At 34.2% G+C, this 24,290-nt stretch overlaps 1 protein-coding gene across 1 annotated transcript in view; it reads right to left on the reverse strand.

Moving 5' to 3' along the window:
- Positions 1-9,605: 9,605 nt before the first annotated feature.
- Positions 9,606-24,290, reverse strand: part of LOC149786027 (E3 ubiquitin-protein ligase TRIM71-like) — a 69,973-nt gene continuing 55,288 nt past the window's right edge. Inside the window, exon 4 of the mRNA XM_089976315.1 lies at positions 9,606-20,054. Coding sequence (XP_089832441.1) covers positions 20,051-20,054 — 4 coding nt within the window. The 3' untranslated portion in view covers positions 9,606-20,050. The remainder of the gene's footprint in view (positions 20,055-24,290) is intronic.

The raw sequence follows: 24,290 nt of genomic DNA on the forward strand, positions 1-24,290 counted from the left end.
TTTTTTATAAAAAAAATATGATTCAGAGGGAAAATTAATTTCTTATGCAATAAATATATATTGCTTGAGGGGTATGTGTAATAAAGGCTTAAAATGTAACAAATTAAATTAAAAGTTCCATTTATATTGTATTGTAATATTAAACGTATAATTGTTGCAATAGCTAATTTGCAACAAAAGTTCTAATGCATCGTTGATAGCTGAAACAACTTAGCATCTTTTGTTAGAATTTTGTAAGGACATAAAGTCATTTATAGGTCACTATGAGCCAGTAGTTAAAATAGAAGGTTCTAATGCAAACTTTATGAACAATTACAATTAAATCTAAAATTTATCTATGAAAAATTAAGTCTTAAAAACAACGAAGAAACTTTATTCACATGTTTTATGCTCTACTATTGTTAATAATATTTTGTGAAAGGGACTAGAGATCAGTACCCTAAGAGAACACATCCTTTTCAGCATAGCAAACAAGTTCCCCACAAATAGAAAGTTATTGTCAGGACCTCTTAACTAGTAAATATGGAGGGTCAGTGTATAAACGTGTCATTTAAATTATAAATATCCTAAATTTATTCTATTATGTATACCTAACTTATCTGCACAACATTTGTTTATAGTTAAGCTGGCAACATGATTCTAAAGACTAAGTCACTTTTATACCAAGTATATTTATTTTTTCGAAAGATTTCTTGCAGACAAATTTAGTAAAGATAGAAGACAAATTTTCGTTTTATGGGTCAATCTCCAGAGAAACTTTTAAAAACTCTAATTCTGTGTGACGTACTTTCTTACCTAACTGTATTTTCTTTTGATTGTGTCTGTTTTAATAAAATGATTAAATCTAATTCACCGTGATATATCTAATTATAGCTTATTGCATTACTAATGTTTACTGACAAGTTAATGATATCACAGATGACAACCTCGTTATGTTTTACAACCTTACCTTATTCTCTCTTTTCGCTGAATCATGAAACGACAAAAATCCAAGCAAAGCTGCACCAAACGCAGTTAAAGCAATAGGAATAATAAATCCGGTTGCTATTCCTGTACGTCCTACACTAGCAGCTGATACACTCATGCGTCATTAAACTGTTGTCATACTTAGTTATAAGCTTTGTATACTTTCTTTTGTACTTGTGTAATGTTCTCCCTAATCAATGCATTTTAATCTCATCAAGCTTTCGCAATCTCCAAGCGTCGCCTTTGTATCTAGGTGCAAGTTGTTATTATGGCAATGTTGCACCATTTATGTCTATGAAATAGCAGCCTAGACATGGAACTTGTTTGCCTATTCACTGTTTTAAAATTTTTAAAATTTTTTTTTCCTTCTCATCTGCATTGTTATATCTTTTAACTTTTTTCCCTTTCATGAACTTGTTCACTTATATATCTTACGTTGCCATAATTACTTTCTCTCAATTGCTTTTGCTCTCGCAACTCCGTCTCTTAATTTATATGAATACTACCAAATTTGCCAAAGAGTCGGTAACACATATTTATATATTTCATTATATGACTTATCGAAAATGGAATAGTAAACTATTTGATCTCTTCAAAAATAACATTTGATTATGAGAATCTACTCACAGTTTAAATAATCTTTAAAATCACACTGTAATCAACGCTGTAACCAACTGTAATAGCTGCACTTTATGCTGCATCCTAAATACTGTTCATTATTAGATTTGTCTCACCTTCTGTCATGTAATGGCTAAAAATAACTCATAGCATTGCTGAACATGGAATTACTAGTACAATATTTGTTTATTTTGTTTGTTTTTTAAATTTGTTCTCTTCCATCAAAGGTTTTGGCTTATCTTGTATGAAAGTTGTAGAAATACAACTCTTAAAAACATAACACATTTCAATAACGACACATATTGCACCGATCAATAAATCCAATTTTGTCCTTTATTCATTTATCTTTTAAAATTAATTCTTATCTTTCTCTTCTTGTTTTATTGCATCTTTTCTGCTTTAAATTTATAAATTCTTGTGATTGTTTTCCAGTTTGTCTTTAGGGTTAAATTCAATGTAAATATTTCTTTTTATGCAGAGTTATCTTTAGAACTGGTTTGCTTCTCTTTCCTTTCTTATATTTTTCTTCAATTTTCTTATCCTTTCTTCCATATGATTTGTAGCGCATTAGTCATTAGTGATTGAACAAAATACTAGTAAACGCATATATAATTAGAATACTGGTTTCAAGATATTCAAGTAATATTTCAAGTAGACGTTTTCAATTTAAACTAAAATTAGTGGTTTCAAATCTCTCGCTAGGTTTGCTCTCTTTCGCTTACTTAGGAACAATGATTAAGCTTTATTTCCCTGATCACTGACTTGAGAATTTTATCTTTAGTGCAAGTCATTTTAACTGTTTTCCGTTTACAGTTTTGTTAGATCGTATTTAATTACTGGGTATATAGAATCACTTTATTAGTTACATCAACTATTAGCTGGAAATATATATGGATTATAAAACATCCAGTAAACATAACAAACATATTGCAAAAGTCTATTTATTATGAAATAGTAGTTTTAAATAATTTGTTTTCGAACTCGATCTCATGCTTTTCTCTGTTGCTGATCTTTTTAAAATTAATGTTTAACTTTTGCATTAAACTTGTACCCGATACAGATAGAATTAATCCCAGCTTAAATTATCAAAACCCAGATGCTAGTTTATTATATTCGTTGCTATGTAATCTTAAGGAAACTATATAAATCAATTAAATTATAAATTGGACGAATAATAGCAAATAATGGAATTTTACAGTGGATTATGGTGGAAGGCTAATTGAAGATAGTCGTGAAAATTATGATTAGGATAACAATAATTATGAGGAATAAAATAAGGAAAGCAAGTTAGCAGGTCGTATACTGACAATTTAGCTTATTAAGGATGGGATTTAAAACTCCTACACAACAATACATTTAGATATAGGTTCATCATATTTATTGCAAAAGAGAAATGAATACATTAAGAAAAGTTTAGATAATCTTACTAAGGCAATCTGCTAACATAGGAAAAAAGAGAATTAAAAAAATGAAAAATGCTGTTCATGTAGTGAAGTCAACAATTATGATAATGAAGTCTGATGCTAAAATGTACAACAGATAGAGGGAGTAAAGATGTATCATTGTTCAACAATATTTGGGCATTTAAAAATAATTAAAAAGCTTTAGAGAAAGTAGAGAACTTTAGAGAAAATAACATAGATAAAAGTTACTATTTAGCGACAAGTTAAAAGAACATATTAAGGGAAAATGTGTAACAATTGCTGCTATCTTTGCAGCTGCATCAACTTTCACTTTATTAATACAAAACTATGTAAGAAGTTTAACAGGATGTGCAAATTTGCCTAGTTGGAGTGGTAGAAAGTGGAAACTTTATCCATAAATTCCTGGAAGTATTTGGAGCAGGTTTCATTAATATTTTTAATCATTTTTTTTCTGTTAGCTAAAATAACTAACAACAGATTCGCTTATAACTGGCATATAACCAAGATAAGTCTATCAAATATTTTCATCACCTGAGAATATATTTATTTCGTAAGCAGATATCTTTCTGCAATATTCAACCATTCCAGCTGCATAATTATAAAGTCTTTTGTAAGCCCTTTCCACATCTTCTGGGGAGGGTCTTCAAAAATCCTTGATGTACAGTTTCATGTTTTTCAGGTCCATTCTTAACTAAATAGATATTTTATCCATTAATATATGCCCAGTCTTGATAAAGAGGAATATTAAAGTTATTACAAATTAAATAAAATTGCCTTAATCTATATTATTCTGTGTTGGCTTAAAACTGATTTTGTCATTTTATGTTAACATTCAGACTATAGTTTTCATATTTGAAAGTAATATAAAACTTCGAAATTGAGTTTATTTCAAAAAGTTAAATGCCAATAAGACATTCCATATCATCACATCCCTTAGAGATGAATTAGTTTGATAGGCCCAGGAGGCAGCAATGGCTCAGACCTCATGGGCTTTAATCTTCGTGAATGAAAATATTCCTCTTGGTAAGGGACGTATAAGCTCTCTAGATACTTGTGGCAATTCTCCTCAAAAATGGTGGAAAATGAAATACCATCTGTCTCAGTCCTTAAAAGGGAGGAAAAGATACTTTATATCCTTTCTTCTCCCTTAAGAAACTGACAGAAAAAAAACCATAAGATTCTAACTGGGCATAAAAGTTTATTTTAATCATCTGAGACTATGTATCTCAATCACGAGTGGAACAAGTGATGGAAGCTAGTCAGATGAATCTTTAACTGTAAAACCCTTCCTCTGATCTTATGGACGTATGTTGTAGCTATGATATCTCTTCTTAAATACTATACTATTTTCAGCAGACTTTACATGTAGTGGAAGCTTGTTCCACAGAACTGTACCAAAGTAGTGGAAGCTCTTTTTAAATTGCTCTGTTCTTGGTTTTGGTGCTAGAAGGTTTCCATGTGATATTGATCTCAACTGGTATTGTGTTGAAAAAAGACCTGAATAATTCCTTAAGATACTCTGGTGCAGTTCCATGTAGACATTTATATAAAAGAACGGCCTTCTAAAAATCTGTCCTGTCATATATTGTGAACCATTTGAGTTCTGTAAACAATGCTTTTGAGGGATGATCAATAGATGCATCTAAAATTATGTGTGTTGCTCGTTTCTGAAGTTTATAAATCCTGTCAAGCTCAGATTTAGCAGTTTCACCATTCTTTTGAACAATAATCCATTGTTGGAAGATTATATGACTTGTAGCATAGATTGCGAGTTTCCATAGGTAAATATTTCTTGATTCTGCTGAGTAGGGCAATTTTGGATGACAGTGTTTTACAAAGCTTATCAATATGGTCATACCATAATAAATTATTATCTACGGTCACACCTACAAGCTTTCAATGTTTGACATTTTCTAACAGATGGTTATTTATTGCAGGAGATAGTTCTGAACTCCCTGACTTGTGTAGCTTTTCTGATGTCCCCAAAATCATATATTTTGTTTTACCTTCATTAATCACCATCCTATTTTGTTGTGTCCAGTTTTGAACTCTAATAAGGTCAGAGTTTAATCTCATTTGGATAACTTCAGTATCAGAACTAGATGTAGACAAGGTTGTATCATCTGCAAACAAATCTATATTTGTGGATTCAGTATTTAATGGTAGATCATTAATATTGATAAGGAAGATGAGAGGGCCCAAAACTGAGCCTTGAGGGACCCCTGAATGAATAGTGCAAGTTTGAGAGTTGCCAATGCTTACTTGTTGAGACCTGTGGTTTAGGTATGATCTAAACCAGCTTAAAGAAGGATTGTTGAACCTGTAACAGTTCAATTTTTGCAGCAGAATTTCATGATTAACAAGATCAAAGGCTTTGTTGAAGTCAAGGAAAACAATCCCAGTCACATGTCCATTATCCATTTCCTTCAGCCAAAGATCAATTAATTTGATAAGTTCTGTTTGGCACAAGTGGTACCTTTTAAATCCTGATTGCACTTTATGAAATAGTATGTTTAAAAAATTATAGACCTGAATGAGTACATGCTTTTCAAATGCTTTTAACAATACAGGTAGAACTGATATTGGTCTGTAATTTCCTGGATCCTCATTTTCTCCTTTCTTTAAGACAGGTGTAACCTTTACACATTTCAATGTTTCTGGAAAATTATCACTCATTATACTAAAATTTATGATATGCATTAATGACTTTGTTATTACTGGTGCAGCAATTTTAAGAATTCATGGACCAATACCATCCAAACCAGAGGATTTATTAATATTCACCTTAATGAGCATATCAAAAACATCAGCTTCACTAACATTAGCTATTATCATCAGGAATTTTAGCTCTTATAAATAACAGAAGAGCATCAAGTTCAATTGGGATGTTAGTCTGGTTCTGAATACTGTTACTGGAAAGGCTTATGAAGAAATTGTTGAACATTTCCACAATGTCTTGTACAGATGTTGCTATATCCTTATTTTGCTTAAGTCTAGGGGGAAAGCAACTGCTCTTGGGTGGGTTCAGCTCTTTTAGATGCTTCCACGATGTCTTGGTACTCTTACTTTCATCAATAGCCTGTTCATAGTAGTTCTCTTTTGCCTTATCTATCAGGTGCTTAGTTTTATTCCTACACTTTCTATAACTTTTCATGTCATTTTTCTTGTGGAAATTATCTTTTAGGTGCTTAGCTTCATTGATCTCTGGGATTATCCACTTGGGTGTAATTTGGTGTTTAACCCTTTTTGTTTTAATTGGGGCATGCTTGTCTAAGGCTGCATTGAACATCCTGTAATATTTGTCTAAGGCAATGTTGACATCTGCTATATTGCAAACTGGAAGTGTTTGCAAACTAAATCATTTAAGAAGATTTCCTCATCAAACTACTTGAAGTCCCTGTATTGTATTTCAATGTGTTGACCATTTTTAGATGATTTCGGAACATGTCTAGTTATACAGACTGGGTAGTGGTCACTCAGTGTGTACACTGGCACATTAATTTCACTTATGTTTTCAGGTTTATTAGTATAGACATGATCAATGATAGTAGCACTTTTAACTGTTACTCAAGTTGGGGTGTTAAATAATTGAGTAAAGTTGTAAGTTTCAAAGTAACTTATCCATGTTAATGGTGGAGTTTTCATGTAGTCAATGTTAAAATCAACTAATATGACAGTTTATAAATCTTCCTTTAGTAATGCTTTTTGAATCTGCACCTCAAATCTACTAATACAATCAGCTGTGGAACTAAGTGGACTGTAAACTGAACATAAGAGTATTGGCTTTGATTGGGCAAGGGTTACTTCAATCCAGGTACTCTCTACCCCAACAGTCTCTAGATCAACACATCTGTTATAACTACATAAAGAACACCCCCAACCATGGACTCACTATCTTTTGTTTCAAAGTCCCTGTATTTGGAGAGCCAAGGCATCAGTATCATCAGAGAGAAAGGTTTCACATGGACCTAGAATGTTGACTGATTTAGTTTGCTGTAAAAATAATTTAACTTCATTCAATTTAGGGAGGATGTGTTGAATATTTAGGTTGATTATTTGCAGACCTCTTTTGAGGCCAAAGACATGACAATTTTGATCAGAGGATTGATTTTCAGACATTGGTAGTATGCAAAGTAATGTTTTTAGACTTGACAGATTTCCTTTCATCACATTGGTTATTTACATAAACACATAAAGAAGAAAACATACAAGATCCATCTGTTGTACCATGACCACATGTAGTAGATACATGAGAATGATCAATATGAGACTGATTTACACACGTGCAAGAAAACATTGATATATTAGACACTTGAGGAGCCTCAGAGGGAGAAGTAACCTGAACAGTATTACATAGTTTTAACAATGACTACATGAAAACTCCACCATTAACATAGAGTTGTTGGGCTTCAGGGACTGAAAGGGTGCTGCTCCTTCCTTATGGGAGGTGGGGTGGGAGCAATGCAGTTTAAGCCAACAATGAGCTGTGGGCTAGTACAGGGAGCTGCTCATCACTAACGGTGTGTGTGTGGTGGCCAACTCTCTCTCTCTGCCCTATGGTTCTTAAGAGGGTGTTATTTCTTCCTCAGGGGACAGGAAGTGCTGCTTCTTCTTCATGGGAGGGCAAAACTCTCTCTCCCACTCTGCCTCGATATATTCTCTGTTGGAGGAGACCACATGGGCCTTATACAACATTGAAGAGACTTTCCAATTCTAAGCTGAAACCCAAGGGACTCAGCAAAGAAAAACTACAAATTCCAAGGAAGAACAGGAAGGTCCTTTCTTCCTCCCCTTGGAAGTTAATCCATTTTTAGTGAGGTTCTAGATCTTATCTGACCAGAGACTGCAAAAACAACCATCTATCCTTTAACAATTTATATAAGCTAGGTAGGTGGGGTGGGGTATTCAAGAGGGCTTTCTTGTGTTCTCACCACTCCACACTCTGCTCAGGCCTTGCAGCAGGAGAAAAACCCTGAATGACATCAGCAACACTTATTGGAGATGAAAATTGGCCCCAAAAATCAGCTTGATAAGATGCTTATAATAAAGGGATAACAATAAGGAATACTATCATATACTGACTTTTCAGAATTGATATTTGACCAATAAACAGACATAAATGAAAGAATGGACTTGGGTGCAACCTCCTTCTGGAGAAAAGTAATTAGCAAAAGTCAGATTAAAAAGAACATGAAATCCAATAATTTGTACTGTATAAAACAATAAAACTGAATCAGATGAATCTGCAGACCAAATTGGCACAAATAGGGATAGCTAAATACCCATCTGAGCTAGAAAAAGGTATAAAATAATGTAACTCTATCAAAATAAATGTTATCTGGAGGTGAGTGTGTGTGACCTAAAGGCAAGGCTATAAAAAAAGCAACTTAAAAATACCAATGACTCTTGAAAGAGAGCCAATTCCAAACAGGGATAGTACTGATCACAGAGTGATTTCACACAGTGAAAATGATGCATGTAATAAAACTGCTCAATGCATAATGTATGATTTCAAGCAAAAGCAATTTTCTTTGAAGAATTTCTCAAACTGCCATAACAATGGTGGTGACCAAAAAAGAATGAGAACTAGTATGTAAGGGCCAAGGTCATGGGTTAGATGTTTAGCTTTTTCCAAAAAGTCACTTTTTGGGAGGATGAATTCTCATTATATGGTCATGTGTATTTTCTGTCCAGGAAAGAGTAATCTATACAGTAGCAACACATAATGAATTACTGACATTAAAATAACTAACTTGTACATTTGATGATCAAGTATATAAATGCTTTCTCTTTTTTACTACTTTTTATACCTATGAATTTTTCTATTAAATTGGTAAGTTAAATTTTTTTAAATGTTCAGTGACAGCCATTAGAATTTAGGAATATCTGGTTAAAATATCCAACCTTCAGAGTAATAACACACTCAACCAGTCTCAAAATCTTGCTAATGTGAGTAGATGTCACTCATAATTGATCTAGTCCAAGATTTTGATGACATAAGCCCATTTGACAAATTTAATTTTGTATCAAAATCTGTTCAGAAATACAGTATCTTCTCAAATTCTACTAACCTTGACAAACTAGAATTATTTCATTCACACATTTTTAGTTTATTGATATTAGGGTTGGCAGTTAAATTAAATTTGAAAATTTGAGGGGTTTTTTTTATAGGTTTTTTCCCCAGGTTTTTAAAGTTTCTTTTGAGGTGAAATCAAGCTTTGTTGGACAAGTTTCTCTACTGCTAGTCATTTTCACAGGCCTAAAATACTTTTGGTAAAAGATTATTAATCTAAACACAGGCTGAAGCTAACAGACTTTGAATTGTGCAAAGATTGAAGCTAATGTTGTTCATGATCCAAATATAAGCCATAATGGGTCTATCAAATGAATTATACAATGAAATTACCAGATATCTTTAATTTGCATAATTCACACACTTTCTTGGCTGGCTAGCCTAATGAAAACCTGTACAAAAATATATTTTTTGTGGGATCGAGGTAGAGCCATTCATCATTTTTGTCCTGTCCTTTTATAATGGAGAATGGCTAAAATAGAGATATAAAACTGATTATTGCTTAAAGAAAAATGAAGAAACAATAGTAGTTAAAACAGTTTACTAACCACAATCAACTTATTAATTTTACAAGCATGCACATTAGGATATCCACAAAAAATGGTTAAATAATATCTATAAAAAAGCAAACTTATGGATAAAGAAAATTAATCAAAATATTTACATCGTTATTGGATGAAAACCTCACTCTTGCACTAAAATTCAGTGGCACATTATAAGAGGTGATACACAGAATGTGGTATCTTCCATGTCTTTCATGTTATGATGTAAATCCCCCCCACCCAACTGTATCTGACTTTAAGAAAGAGACTTATGTTGATGCCTAAGACCATAAAATCACTCCTCCATGTACATTCTATATTTCAGTAGGCAAGACAAAATCTACAGTTGCAAGGCCAACATGGTAATAAACTTACTGTACTCTGAGTCTCAGTAGGAAGTAAAGTTAAACATGTTTAACGACCATTTCTTCCCTTTAACTGCAGTGTGCAGAAACCATCTCTGATATTCTTCAATAATGACATGATTTTCAAATTTGCTGCGTGGATGTCAGACTGGTACCATTTTCATTTACGACCAACAAGACATAAGACATTTTCTGATGAAAATCCCATGTTGATATGATGTTCCATTCTGAATTAGTAACAATAACAAGGTTGTGAAAATGGCTGCTATAGTGGCCATACTGGCCATCAAACTGGCAGACATCATAATAAGTCTTTTGGTAAAAGTACAATATTAATAGAACCAGTCATCCTGGAGAAGTAACAATAATGAGATTTTCTAGATGGCCATTGTGACCTCCATACAGATGTCATATAGGTAACATTTTCATTTATGACCAACTAGACATTGCAAAAAGTTTTTTAAGTAAAATCCTCATGCTGATATGACCATTTATTCAGGAGTAGTGATCACAAGATTTTCAAGATGGCCACTATGGTGGCCATATTGGATATGTCTCAGCATCATCACTTGCATTTAGAACAAATGCGAAATCTTAAGATAACATAATAAACCCCATGTCAATACAACCATCCTTTGAGCAGAAGACGCTATAACAAGATTTTCAAGATGCCTGTTGTTTTCATTTAAAACCAGCTAGACATTATTAGACATCTTCTGGTTAAAACTTCATGGAATATAACATTTTGTTCAGAGGCAGCAATAAGATGCTCAGCATGGCTGCTGTGGTGACCAAAACGGATTCAGCATCCATTAGACATCACAATAAGTCTTTTAGTAAATCTAAATGAAATATTACCATACACCAAGGAGTAGCAATAACAACACTTTCAAGATCATTACTGTAACAGCCATATTGGACTTCAGCTCAGCTCAGCTCTATTTTCAGTTAGGATGAACTAGACATCATAAAAAGCCTTCTAGTGAAAACCTCATTTCAATATGACTTTCCATTCATTATTGGAGTTGAGATAACAAGATTTCAAAGATGGCTGCTGTCACAGCCATATTTTCATCAATTCAGTACTATTTTCACTTAGGGCTAACTAAACATTATAAGAGGTATTTTAGTATTAAAAAAACCATGTTGATAAGACCATCCATTCAGGCGAAGTAGCAATAACAAAATTTTAAAGATGGTTGCTGTGGTAGCCACATTGGACGTCTGAGCAGTGTCATTTTCATTTAGGACCAACTAGACATTATACAAAGTCTTTTGGTGAAATTCCATACTGATATGACCATCCGTTCAGGAGTAGCGATAACAAAAGTTTCAAGATGTAGCACCATACTGGATATTCAAGTGACACCATTTTCTATTTAGGACCAACTAGATCAAGTGGTGAATGTGTGTGTTTAAAATTTCATGACAATCCAACAAATAGTTTAGGTGGAGGTGGCAACAAATTCCTTCTAATGGGCAGATGGGCAACTGACCATTCCATAAACTCTATTGGTCTATGGCAATTAGAGCTCAAAACTGGACAAAGAAATGTACTAGAAAAATGATATCATTTTCTGTCAAACAGAATAAATAATACCATGACAAATGACAACAAAAAAGCAAGTTCTTATACTACAGGAAGTGCCAATATTATTTCATCCAGGAATGATCCCAACATATATAATTTTTGGCATTGTTATCATGTAGGTAATGCAAATGAAGCGACATCTGGTTGGTTTTAATAGCACTTAAAACACAATATTGGCTATATGCCACCACTAAAATATTAGCTAAGTGCCCTTCCCTGAGGTCGCACTATCAGAGATTTTAATAATTTACTGAGGAATAAAAATGCAAATGTAATCAAAATACATTGCTTACTAAATTTTAGGTGCTGTATAAAATCTAGAATAATGTGAGCTAAACTGAAATTACAAAACAGAAATGGAAACTACAATCCAATATTTTTAAGAAAATGATGTGTATAAATGATTATTTTTCAACACTCAACCACTTCAATGTGATGGTAATTAATATAATGATAAATTTCAAATTAATTTCTCAAAAATGACTAAGGTAGAATGCAAGCATTCACATGCCAGAGTGTGAAAGCTTTCAAGGTGTCAAAAAGCATGCATGTTATGACCTGTCATGAGACCATCTGTCTTTAAAGAGCAGCATTTCTGAAAGATTTATTGTCGATAGTGTTATGACCTGTCTTAAGAGACCACCCATCTTGAAAAGCTAGATTCACTATGCAAAAATTCATTTTTTATTATACAATGTTATAACCCTTCAGGAAAGACCACTTGTCTTAAGAAACCATGATTTCTTTAGTAGAGGTGGTGACCTTTCATGACAGGTTGTACTGTACTTTACATTCCTAAATAGTTTTGATTAAAAGATCTCTGTAAAGATTGCCTTTTGCAGATTACATTGTAGGTGTGATAACTTAAAATATATGGTGGTAATTAACATAAGCATCATTCTTTTTTGTTGGTTATGCTGTAACACAGGTGTGATGACTTCAGAATAAATGGTGGTAATTGATGTAAGTAAGCATCATTACCTTCTTCTGAATACATTGTAACACAGGTGTGATGACTTAAACTGGTGGTAACTGACACAAGCAGCAATTATGAAATGTGATGTGATGTGATGTGATTTTGATTTTTAACGTAGCTTTAACAATTTTTCAGTCATATCGCTACGATGTCTGCAATGTGGCAGTTTGTAGTGATGTCTAGCACTGGGGCATCATGCCTCAGACATGTAGCATGATGCCCCACCCAGTCACATTATCCTGACACCGGGCCGACCAGTCCTAACACTAACCTCTTAATGCTGAGCGCCAAGCGAGGCAGCTGTTAGTACCATTTTTGTAAGTCTTTGGTATGACTCTGCCGGGGATCGAACCCACGACCTCCCACATCCGAGGCGGACGCTCTAACCACTAGGCCACCGGAGCGGTCAATTATGAGATGTAATATTTGAATGAACATCAAAATGGAACAGTTTACAATCATAACAAGAGCCCCTTATTGTGCTGATCTCACCGGTCATTGTATCGCCGGCTTTAGCATTTAATGTTCTGTCCAATGGTCCATCCGAATGATATGCTTGAGTCTTTGATTTTTCCACCATCAGTAAAGATCATGATGTTATCGTTGGTTGCATCTGAGACTTGCAGGATAATATTGACCTATTTGATATTGTATGTCTTTAGCCGTCCATGTTGATCCTGAAAAACATCCATTTCATCCGGATCAACCAAGGGGAGGGTCACAATATCAGCAAGTTTATCTCGTGATGCATAAGCAGACAGATGAATGTCGCTGGGACCTTTACGCACAGCAGATCTTCCGTAAACATCTACCATTATAAACCATTAACCTGTTTAAAAGAACTTGCGTACGAACTGAATGCTTCTGATGTTTCTGTCAAAAATGTTTATTAGTTGATTCTCTTAGCAAAAACAATGACATCAATTCTCTTTTGAACTATTGTAAATCCTGGTTCTTCTTCATATATTATTTTAATGTCTTTCGGATCATCCTGAGAATGACAGAGTTTCTTGGAGATGATATAGTCAACCCATAAGCATGCACGACAAAAACTACATCAAGACCTGGTATAAGTATTTTATTATCATCATAATCCTCTTTTTTATAACAAAGATATGCAACTGATATTTTAAAATATCCGTTAATTCCTCCTCACCAGTTGTACAAGATTTTTTAAACTTGGTCAAATCTAATGATATCTGAATCAATTATAAATGCTCTCTGTATATTGCATTGTATAGCATCCACTCTAGTACACAGATTATCAATTTTAGTATTTATCTCTGTAATCGAAATATCAAATTGCAGTGTCCACCCACCATTTAATTCCATTAGCTACTGCTGATACTCTACTGAGCTCTTGATCAATAATATTTACTTTATTCTATAAATTATTTGATTGTTTTAAACTCGTTTATCCTTTCATCAAATCCTTTAATCGATCCTGATATTTCTGTGAGCATTTTGTTAATTGTTTCGATTGAGGTTTTAATGCTGCCTAGATTGCAATGGGTTTCCCCAAAACATTTCATCTTGTTTCACGCATACATTATCTTAGTCCATTCAGTCAGATCACAAAGCTCATCGTGAAGTAACTTTGGTAGAAATAATTCAGCATACTTGTATCATAAATCTCACAGAGGGTAAATGCATTGTCAGCGTCCATATCCTGAATGAACAAGCTCAAGAATGGTTTGACAAAATTTATCCTTTCAGTTACGAAAATAACAAAATATCATCACAGGCTAATCCCTAACTGAATATCTATAACATGAAAAATACATTCAGGGTATTGTTAATATTCGATATCTCATAGATATGATTTCAGCTTCCTTTATGGATCAGATTGGCTAAGCACTGGAGATAACAAACCGAAGACTACAAATCAAATACCATGTCATTTCTCATCGTCTTAACATGGATTATATTTTCCGAATTAAAAACATGTCCATTACTTTTTTTCTCCCTGCTTGATTGCTATTATGGGTGTAAACACAGTTCTCACTCTTATGAAAGATATTCACAACAACAATTTTTTTACAAATATTTTTCACTTCCGTATTGAATTGATCGAAGGGCTAAATTTCATGTTTGTGTACTCTGATATCGTCATTTGCTGAGAGTCACACGTTTCAAAGTAGATCTGCCTTTCCATAGCCATTTACAATGAAGGTTGAAATATACAATATATTCACCGAGAATCTGCACATTTACCTTCCAGTCAGAAAATTGTATTCTGTCAGTGTCAGTATTAGTATAATAGCTCTGGTGAAACTCATTTATCCCACTCAAGTCAAGAATATGCTTGGAGATCAAAGCCACTTTTCTTGTTGAAATATTCAGGGAAAAAGTTCAGAAGTTCAAGGACAAACATGATCCCTATTACGAATCCAAAAATGTCATAGCCAACAAATCCTCAACTGAACCATGAGAATTTCTACAGGATAATATTTTTATATTCAACATCTCGCTGATAGAATAATCAGTTTGCAAAACTCACCAAAGAGCACAGATAGAATAATATGCAGTTTCTCATCGTCCTAAAATAGATTTTTCTGACAGCAAAATGCTGGTATAAGATTTACTCCCAGTTTGTTTGCTACTATGGGTGGAAACACAAACATAGCATCGCAGTCAAAAGACACTAACAACAATGATTCTACAACGTCATGAGAAATACAGCTGTTCTGTTGTTGAAAGTCATATGTTTTCAATATGGATTCTGACATAGAAGCTTATGATGAAAGGGAATACTTGTCACGTTCACCAAAGCATTTTACATTCTCGTTATCTTCGTGTCAGTAAGTCTGATTTTAACAGTGTCAATATTTATAAAGGAGATCTGGGACAAAATATTCTATTCTCGAAATTAAAATACATTTTCAAAAATTATTTTTCAATGAACTTTAATATAAGTATCCTGTGATCAGAGGAGTCGCTTGGCAATGAAGACATGGTTCAGGAGATATGCTAAAATCGCTTTTCAAACAGTTGGTTTCTAGAGGCTTGCTTGGTTAAAATGATGCACATTTGACTCAAGGAAAAGGACTTCTTCAAAACCTACTCATAAACAAGAAAGTCCTAAATAAGCCTAGATGAAATCAGGAAACAAATGTATTGATTCCGACAGGAAAAGACCTCTTAGGGCGCAGAGAAACCACTGAAAATTTGCTTCACACTTCTGGTGAAGACAAAATCCTCTTCTACACCACAGTAACAACATAGAAGGAAACATTCAAAAGCCCTTAGACTGCATAGACACACTGACCAAAATTACAGTAAGATACGAAAAACAGCTATGAGATAATTGGGTGTTTTTGATTACTAGCTAAAGAAATTATTCACCAAGATTTTTGCAAATGTTCCAAGCCAGAACTAGATCTGTTTGCCATACCAAAGATGATGATGAGGATGCAAGTATTCAAATAGTTAGAATTTCATTTCATGTAGTCTTTAACCACTTCAGCACCTATCGAATTTGAAATCATTGAACAAACCAAATATTACATTGATCTGAATAACAGTTACTCATACATGAATGTTTGAGTTTTCAAAACTGACAACAGCTGTCCAATTGCCAAGGCCAAAGTAAATTCCATCAACAATTTCATGTATTCGTTGTTCTACGATTGTACTTGACAACAAACTTCCCAGTAGCATCACGGGCACTTGCTCTTAACCTCTTGATGCACGGAAAGAAATCCCAAAAATACACCTTAATGCTTTATTGGTTTGGAAAATCTGACACAGTTAACAAGTTCAATGACAACTTTGAGCTGTGACTGTAGATGAAGAACAAGGGATTGTATGGTTGATTTGAAGAAAACAAGGGGAAAAAATGGAGCCCAATGAAAAAGTAGGGAAAAGTTGGTTAAGTTGAGAAAAGTAGGGCAACTTGAAAGCATGCCCCAAATTACATAAACAAAACGTTGTAACACCACCAATTATCACATTAAAGTGTTCTAATAACAGTACTTGTGCATATTTGTACTGCTCCCAATATTGTTCTAATATTTTTTCTGCACCTTACTTGCAATAAAATGTGTAGCTGCCAAAACCACACTACACACCATATTGTTCTAATAGTTTTTCCACACCTTACTTGCATTAAACTATGCGGATGCCAAAAGCCACCTCTAGGACAACTTATTACTTTTAATTGTTAACAAGTCAATGGATACCAATATCTCAGATGACAGGAATGAATTTTGTTGCACAGAAAGGGATATGATTCGATTACAACTCGGCGGGACAATTGCATCTCTAGCACTGATTCATATACATAAAGTATTGACTATTTACCAGTCATGTTTAAGTAGCTGCCACAAATTCACACCCCACTATGCTGTGCAATATCCAGGGGTAACAGATAGCATCAGGCCGAATCTACACTGTGCTGTGTAGCATTCAACTCTGGGTTTGTGACCTATGGAGTTGTCCACTACTGTGAATCCTTTTCATGATTTAGTTAAATACATAAGGTAATCCGAAAAATCCCACGACTGACCAACTTCATGGCACTCTTGACTATGAAGCTGAATGTCACTTAACACCGGTGTTAGTTGCATTGATCTTTAATAGGTTAAAAAACTGTCCACATTGGGGATGGGGTTCAAAAATCTGCATCAGACACAATGATGACTTGCTGATAATAAGTACACTCCCATACCACAGCAAGATATGTGACGCTGAAATCAATTGTTTTGCCCATGGATATGTTCCACACATTCTACAGAATTTATCTTCTGCCTCTAATAGATTGCTGCATACAGTACAACCCATCTCTACGGTCTTAAATGGCATCTGCATTCTCTGGTTCAGTGGACTACCGCACCTCAAACAACAACATTTTATGGCATATTCCAATCTGAAACCAAAATGTGTTCCATTCCATTTCTTCCTCGACCACAGAATGATGGGATCAGAGACAGGTGTTTCATACATGAAACCAAACTATGCATCATCACTCGGATCAATATCAAATTTCTGTACTTCATGCTGGAAGGTTTGATACCATCTTGTACCTACTTGGAATTAAAATAATAAGCTTCATACTTCTCTTGCACAAACAATGAAAGTGGAACTACATAAAATGAAAGCCATTCATGATGAACCGATTAGTACTGATGCAATGCATGTTTTAAATAAAGAAAACATTCGAAACTTAAATGGTATAGTTGTCATATAAATTTAAGGGAACTCACAACACGGCACCACTTTACTTATGCAATCTCACTGTCAATATATATATATAATGGCATAGAAGCAAATACCCAGAAAAGGTGCTTACTACAAATGAATTTTCTGTCATTGTACTCTGTTGTATAATGATATTCGGTGCTGAGAGATTTATTGGGGGAGGAGATTAACTTTCTCCAAGTTTGCACAAAAGCTTAATTAGGTCATGACCTGAAGTTTGGAAACAAGTCTTGGGGTACATTCCTACCCGTTTATGTTGACATCTCCGGGCCCAAGGAAATATTGCCAACATAGGCGGATGTCGAGATAAGTGTTGGCGGGGGGCCGAATAATAGATACAAGTTAATATTTGTCAGTAAGGGATGACCTATCGTCAGTGAGCAGCATTTACACTCTGAGAAAACAAACAATGGAAATTTTGAGTACATGAAGACAAATCCAGTGTGATATACACTTGTATACTGAAAAATTACATTTTGGTTACCTTTGTGTAATAAAATCCACAATAAAATATTGCATCAGTCACATCCTGATATGAAAAACATTCACTACAATATTCAATGTCGGCATTAGCACATGGTTGCATAGTTGTTTTTTACATGCATCAAGTATATGTACTTAATTTGGTCTAGATTTTGGTCAGTCTGTTCCCATCTTAATGAGGCTACCAAGAGGATGGGGCTATTCACAGGGAAATGAAAACCTGTGAACAAGTTGGTTTAAACAGTACATGTATTTAGCTACAGAAGTCATCGTGAAAAGTACATAAAAGTGAATGAGATATGTGGCTGATATGATTAATGAAGGCATAATATTGTATACATTGACACATGCTAATGAGGTATTAAAAGAAAATGATTCTTACAATACAATATTGTAGCAATGTCAGCTCAAGTGGTATACAATTAAAGTATGTCCCAGAGATAACAAGTTATGAATTCTCAAAATACAAATGCATATAGCAGTATATGATTTTAATGACAAATACATGTAAAATGAGATTATTATCTATAGCGTAATCAATGCATAAAATTACAATAAAATTTTATTTAATTTATCAAGGACCAAACAAAAGCCTGTTGTTTTTTTTAATCCAACTGTGACATTAAAGCCTAGCGGCAAGATCAAAACTAATTGGTGAATAAAGTACAGGCAGGAACTGGCCGCTTGCCGACATAAATGATTACATGGGAAAATTAAAGCCTGGCAGCAAGATCAACTAATTGTCGAACAAAGAATGGGTTGGATCTGGCAGCTTGTCGACATAAATGATTAGAAAACAAACGATTTGTTCAAGCTGGGACCAAGGGCTTCTGTCGACATGTACATTTAGTTTTTATCTCGACGTCGACATAAGCATAACAATTTTGGTAGTAATAGTAGACCAAGGGACCGGGGCTTTGCATTTTTGTCAAAACAGGTGACTTGTCGACACAAGTGATGTCGATTATAAGTGGGAATGACTGTATAACCAAACTTCAGATTACTCAGAAACACCAACAAGTACAGTTGCTGTGCTTAAGAAATTAAGTTAATTTTATGCATTACAAACGCACCCAGGTTTTCTTGAACAGTAAGTTGAACTACATGTATCCACGACATTTTATGATGATTACTTATGATTACAATCATGGTGAATTTTGCTGCACATAAAGGGATATGGTATAAATACAACTCTGAGGGACAATTATATTTCCTTTATGCATGCTCACAAATTATTGACCATTTGTCACTAATGTTTACGTAGCTGCCACTGATTTACACCTCACTAAACTGTGGAATATTCAGGTGCTACGGATGGCATCAGGCCCAAGCTTCACTGTGCTATGGAGCTATTAGACACTTGGTTCCATTGTATGGAGTTGTCAACGGCTTGAATACTTTTATTGATATAGCTAAATAAACAAAGTATTCCATAAACTGACCAGTTTCACAACACTTGCATATAAGCCAAGTGTAACTTAACACAGGTATGATTGGTGTTTGTCTTTAACAGGAATAAAAAGAACCCAGTAGACCCCCTTATGATTTTCAGAAATAACTGCAACTCTGTACCAAAAAAAGAAAGAAAACAAACATCAACCTTCTGGTGGTTTTGCCCCTTGAGGTGTTCAACAATGCATACAAAATTCAGCTTTTTCCTTTGAGAGATTGCTATATGTGCCATCATTCATCACTGCTTTATATGGCGTCTAATTTCTCTCGTTCACTAGACTACCGCACTCACAACAAAATAGGACATCATCACTCAGGTCTGCATCACATCCTGTGCACCTCGTGCTGGAAGGTTTTGTTCTCACCTGAAAGAGAACAAAGTGAGCTTCATAAGTCATTTGCACACAAAAGTGAAACTATGTACAACGAAAGCCATTTAAATAGAATCATTTGAAACTGAGACAATGCATATGTTATAAAGAAAACATTCAAAATTTCAAATGGTATAGTTGTCCTGTCGTTGTGACGGGACTGACAAGACTGCCACTGTATTGATGCAATCACACTGCCATTACAGTAGCATACAAGTAAAATAAAAATCCAAAATCTATGGTGCTAACTACATATGAATTTCTGGCCATTCTGCATTGTGTTGTATAATGCTACTCTGAGTGTTGAGAAATTGACTGAGGGGGCGAGAACTTCCTCCAAGTCTGTAAAAAAGCTTGGCCATAACCAAGTTTTTTGATTTCTTAGAGTTGCATCTAGAAATTAAGTTAATTTTATGCAGAGTCAATGTATTAGGTTTTAGTGAAGGATAAATGTGATCTATATGTACCCTTGACCTTTTATGAACATTACATATAATTAGAATCATGATGACAAGTCTCTGATGTAATAAAAAATCTATGCATTTAGGTTTTGTTTAAGAACAAAGTCAAACTACCTCCGACTAACAACGATATGAATTGTCATGATCATTATCAAGGAATGGCTATCCTTACAAAACATTTGCAGAAGCTGATATTGTTATTTTATCTAGACATTAGTACAGTGCAACTGTTTGGAAAATTTTAAAAAAATAGAAAATATTTTTGTATATTGTATTCCAGTTTTGAAATAGAATGGATTACGACAATTCCAATGAGGAATTTGGCTTAATCCCATTCAACTATTAAAGAAAAAGGCAATTACATTATTTTCAACAGTGACTGCTCTTTGACACTAAGTTCTAATGTTTATGTATAATTAGCAGATTTAAAAAAAACGCGATTGATCTGAATTTTCAAAGCTGACATGGCATCGTAATACATTTGCTGTGCATTATCTGTTTTTCCGAATATGTAGGTTCCTGTTATAACCCTTGTGAGTTGGGGACTGTAGTGCCACTATTCTGATATCAGTCCTATTCCAATCCATTTTCATACCTGCCATAACACGACGTGAGACGCAATAAACACAATATTTGTATTTCTAACCCCTTTGTTTCGAAATAGCAATTACTCGAACCCCATGAGCGTAATTTCATGAATAATAGGTTCCTTTCAGGAAGAGACTGATAAACTCTCCTGATAAGAAATGCAATCTACATCGAATGGAAGTAGACGAAAGATCAACCAAACTCATGAGGGGTAGGAAAAGACATTTTCTACCCTTTCTACTCCATTTAGAAGCAACCAAATTAAAGCATGAAGCTCTAGCCTAACACAAAAATCTTAGTGGATCATAAGGACCATAAAACTTATTATGAATGGCATCTTGCCAAATAGGCAAGAGAGTAAAAGCTCTATTAATGCCAGGCTGAAAACACATTTCCTTTGAATTTCTGTCATATCTTAATTTCGTTCTTCACCGAGTTGACTGAAAATTAGTTCTTGCTACTTCATCAGAGATATAGTAAAGAAGAATAATTTCTGAATCTTCGGCTGAAAGGCTTGTTTCTTTTAATAACTTCAATGGTCCACGGACATTACATCCAAAGGCTAGTTCAAAAGGACCAAAACCTAAAGATTCTTGAACCGATTCCAAAACAGCAAGCAATAACAAATAAACACTATGGTCATGATCTTTTCCTGTATCAAAGAAACTCGACATCATATTTTTCAAAGTTCCATAAAATCTTCCTAAAGCCCCTTGGATTTATGGGTGATATCCAGAATATTTAAATGCTGGATTGCTAATTCATGCAAAATTTGCAAGAAAATTCATTGCAGACATAACATTTGACCCTTGATCAGATTGGACAAATTTGGGAAGGAAAAAAAAGTTTATCAAAGCTTTTAATATGGTTTTAGTTTTAATATTCCTAAAATAAATTTCCTCTGGAAATCTTGTGAATGCAAATATTAACAACAACTTGATCTTAGGTAAGGGACCGACACAGGGTAGCATTATTCTACATAATGTTTCGTCAAATGCAGGAATAGGTTGCAGATGAGCCTTAGGTATTTTCTGATTTGGTTTACCTTCCATTTGACAAGTTTACCAAGATCTACCATATTTACAAACATCACTTTAAATTTCCAGTCAATGAAAGTGATTTAAGATTATAATCAGTTTTACTGACTCCTAAATAACCAGCCAAGAGAGTTGCATGGGCTAGACTAAGAATTTCCTGTCGATATGACTTCGGAACAATGACAGTGCAATGGCCACTTGTTACCAGCGGGTACGTCATGCGTTCTCCATTCTCTCATAAGGACCCCATTTATCACAAAATAACTGGTTCTACTGTGGCTTTATTTCACTAATAGCACTCTGCAACAAACATGAGATCTTGGGATCTTGTTTCTATAGGGCAACTAGTGATCGTCTTTTGTCACCCTGATTAAAATTGAGAGAATGTGTAGGATACGCAGATCACTGATAAATACCTCTTCATTGATCAATACCAGGAGTAAAAGTGATCTCATCAAAAGACTGATGAATAAATGTGTCAGTCAAAGGAACAATATCCCAATCAACATCATTCTCAAGAGCACTCTTTACCATAACTCTAGTAACTGCACAAGCTGGTATAAATCAGGGATTTCAATTTCAATAGGATAAACATTTTGATCCTAACAAGGCTTGTCAGTTACAAGTGGATTAACCACAACTTTATCACCAGCTAGGTCATTATCTAGTAATAAATGAATACCCTCAGTGGGTAAAGAATTTACCGCTCCTACAGTCATGGGTCCTGTGACTAAGTCTGATGTCAAATTAACACAATGGAGAGAAACATTTACAAAGCTGAACTCAACTCCCTGAATAAAATCACTTTCACTAAAACAAGCTTCTCACAAAAAGGCAAAGTAATTGATAATAAAATACTCTGAGAAGCTCCTGTGTCTCATAATATTATAATATGGATAGGCTTGGCAAAATCACAACCAAGTGATAGAGAACCTTCGGCATGAATGGTTCATAATTTTCCATAATAAAATCAGACAGGGGTTTGTTTGGCTCAACAAATGTACTGCTTTCAATACATGACTGAGCTTGGCCACTTAGAAATAATAGCATTTGGAATAGTTTGTTCTGCTGCTTATTTTTTCAAACTGTAGCAATCACAAAAAAATGTGCCCTTTCTTCTTACAAAAAGTGCATGTAAAGAGGATAAGGATTTCTGATCAGTCTATCAGAAGTTTGATTCCTAAAAGTTGTGCCAGATTGAGATTTGGATGTACTCATGAGAGATTTATATATTTTCTTTTAAACCAAAAACTTGAGAGAAAGATTTATTGACAACTCTTTCTCTTCTAGGTAGGTCCCGACGTCACTATGGACCCAATTCTTGAAGTCCTCAATCAATATATGTCTGAAGTATAATCTCATCAACCTTCTTGGCTGTGCACCACCTATCAATCGTTCTTTTTTATCCCATGCCAATTCGACATTGGGCTGACCAGTTTCTTTCCTACAATTTCTAAACCTCTGTTGATATGCCTCCGGTACTAACTCATAACCCTTCAAGATACTTTTCTTAACCACATCATAGTTGGCACTTTGTTGTACCAAGAGTGAAGTGTAGACTTTACGAGTTTTGCCCATAAATATAGTTTGTAATAACAAAGTGCAAAGATCTCTTGGCCATTTCAAATTTTCAGCAATTTTCTCAAAGGGAGGAAAGTAAAGATATGTTTTGTTTTCTTTAAAAGGGGATGCTAAATTAGTAATTCTGGCAACATCAAAACATATCACAGATAGCAGCAACTGTTCTGGTCATGGCACAAATTTACAATTACATCTTGTTAGAATGTTGTTAAGACTTTTTCATTACTGGGGCACATAGAAGGAGCTGAATGTTTCCATTTTAAATTCTTGCAACTTTTCAAGTACAAAATAAAGAGAAGAAAATGGAACAATATTGTAAAACTGCTTAGAATTTTCTTGCTAAACTATATTCAAATGAATGACTAAATATCTAGTCTGTATGTTAAGAGAAATAAAGAGACAGAATCTTTGATTTCCTAAAAATATATTCTTATACTATCACTTAAGTTCAATGAATCAGTAATTTTTTTGTATTAAATGGAAAGATAAAAATAGAGTTTGAATGTACTATTAATTAATGAACTTGCTGTGTAAAACTAAATGGAATTAATGTTAGGTTGTGC

Source organism: Sinohyriopsis cumingii, chromosome 12, assembly GCF_028554795.1.
Source record: "Sinohyriopsis cumingii isolate HCF-2022 chromosome 12, ASM2855479v2, whole genome shotgun sequence".
In the NCBI taxonomy this organism is placed as follows: Eukaryota; Metazoa; Mollusca; class Bivalvia; order Unionida; family Unionidae; genus Sinohyriopsis; species Sinohyriopsis cumingii.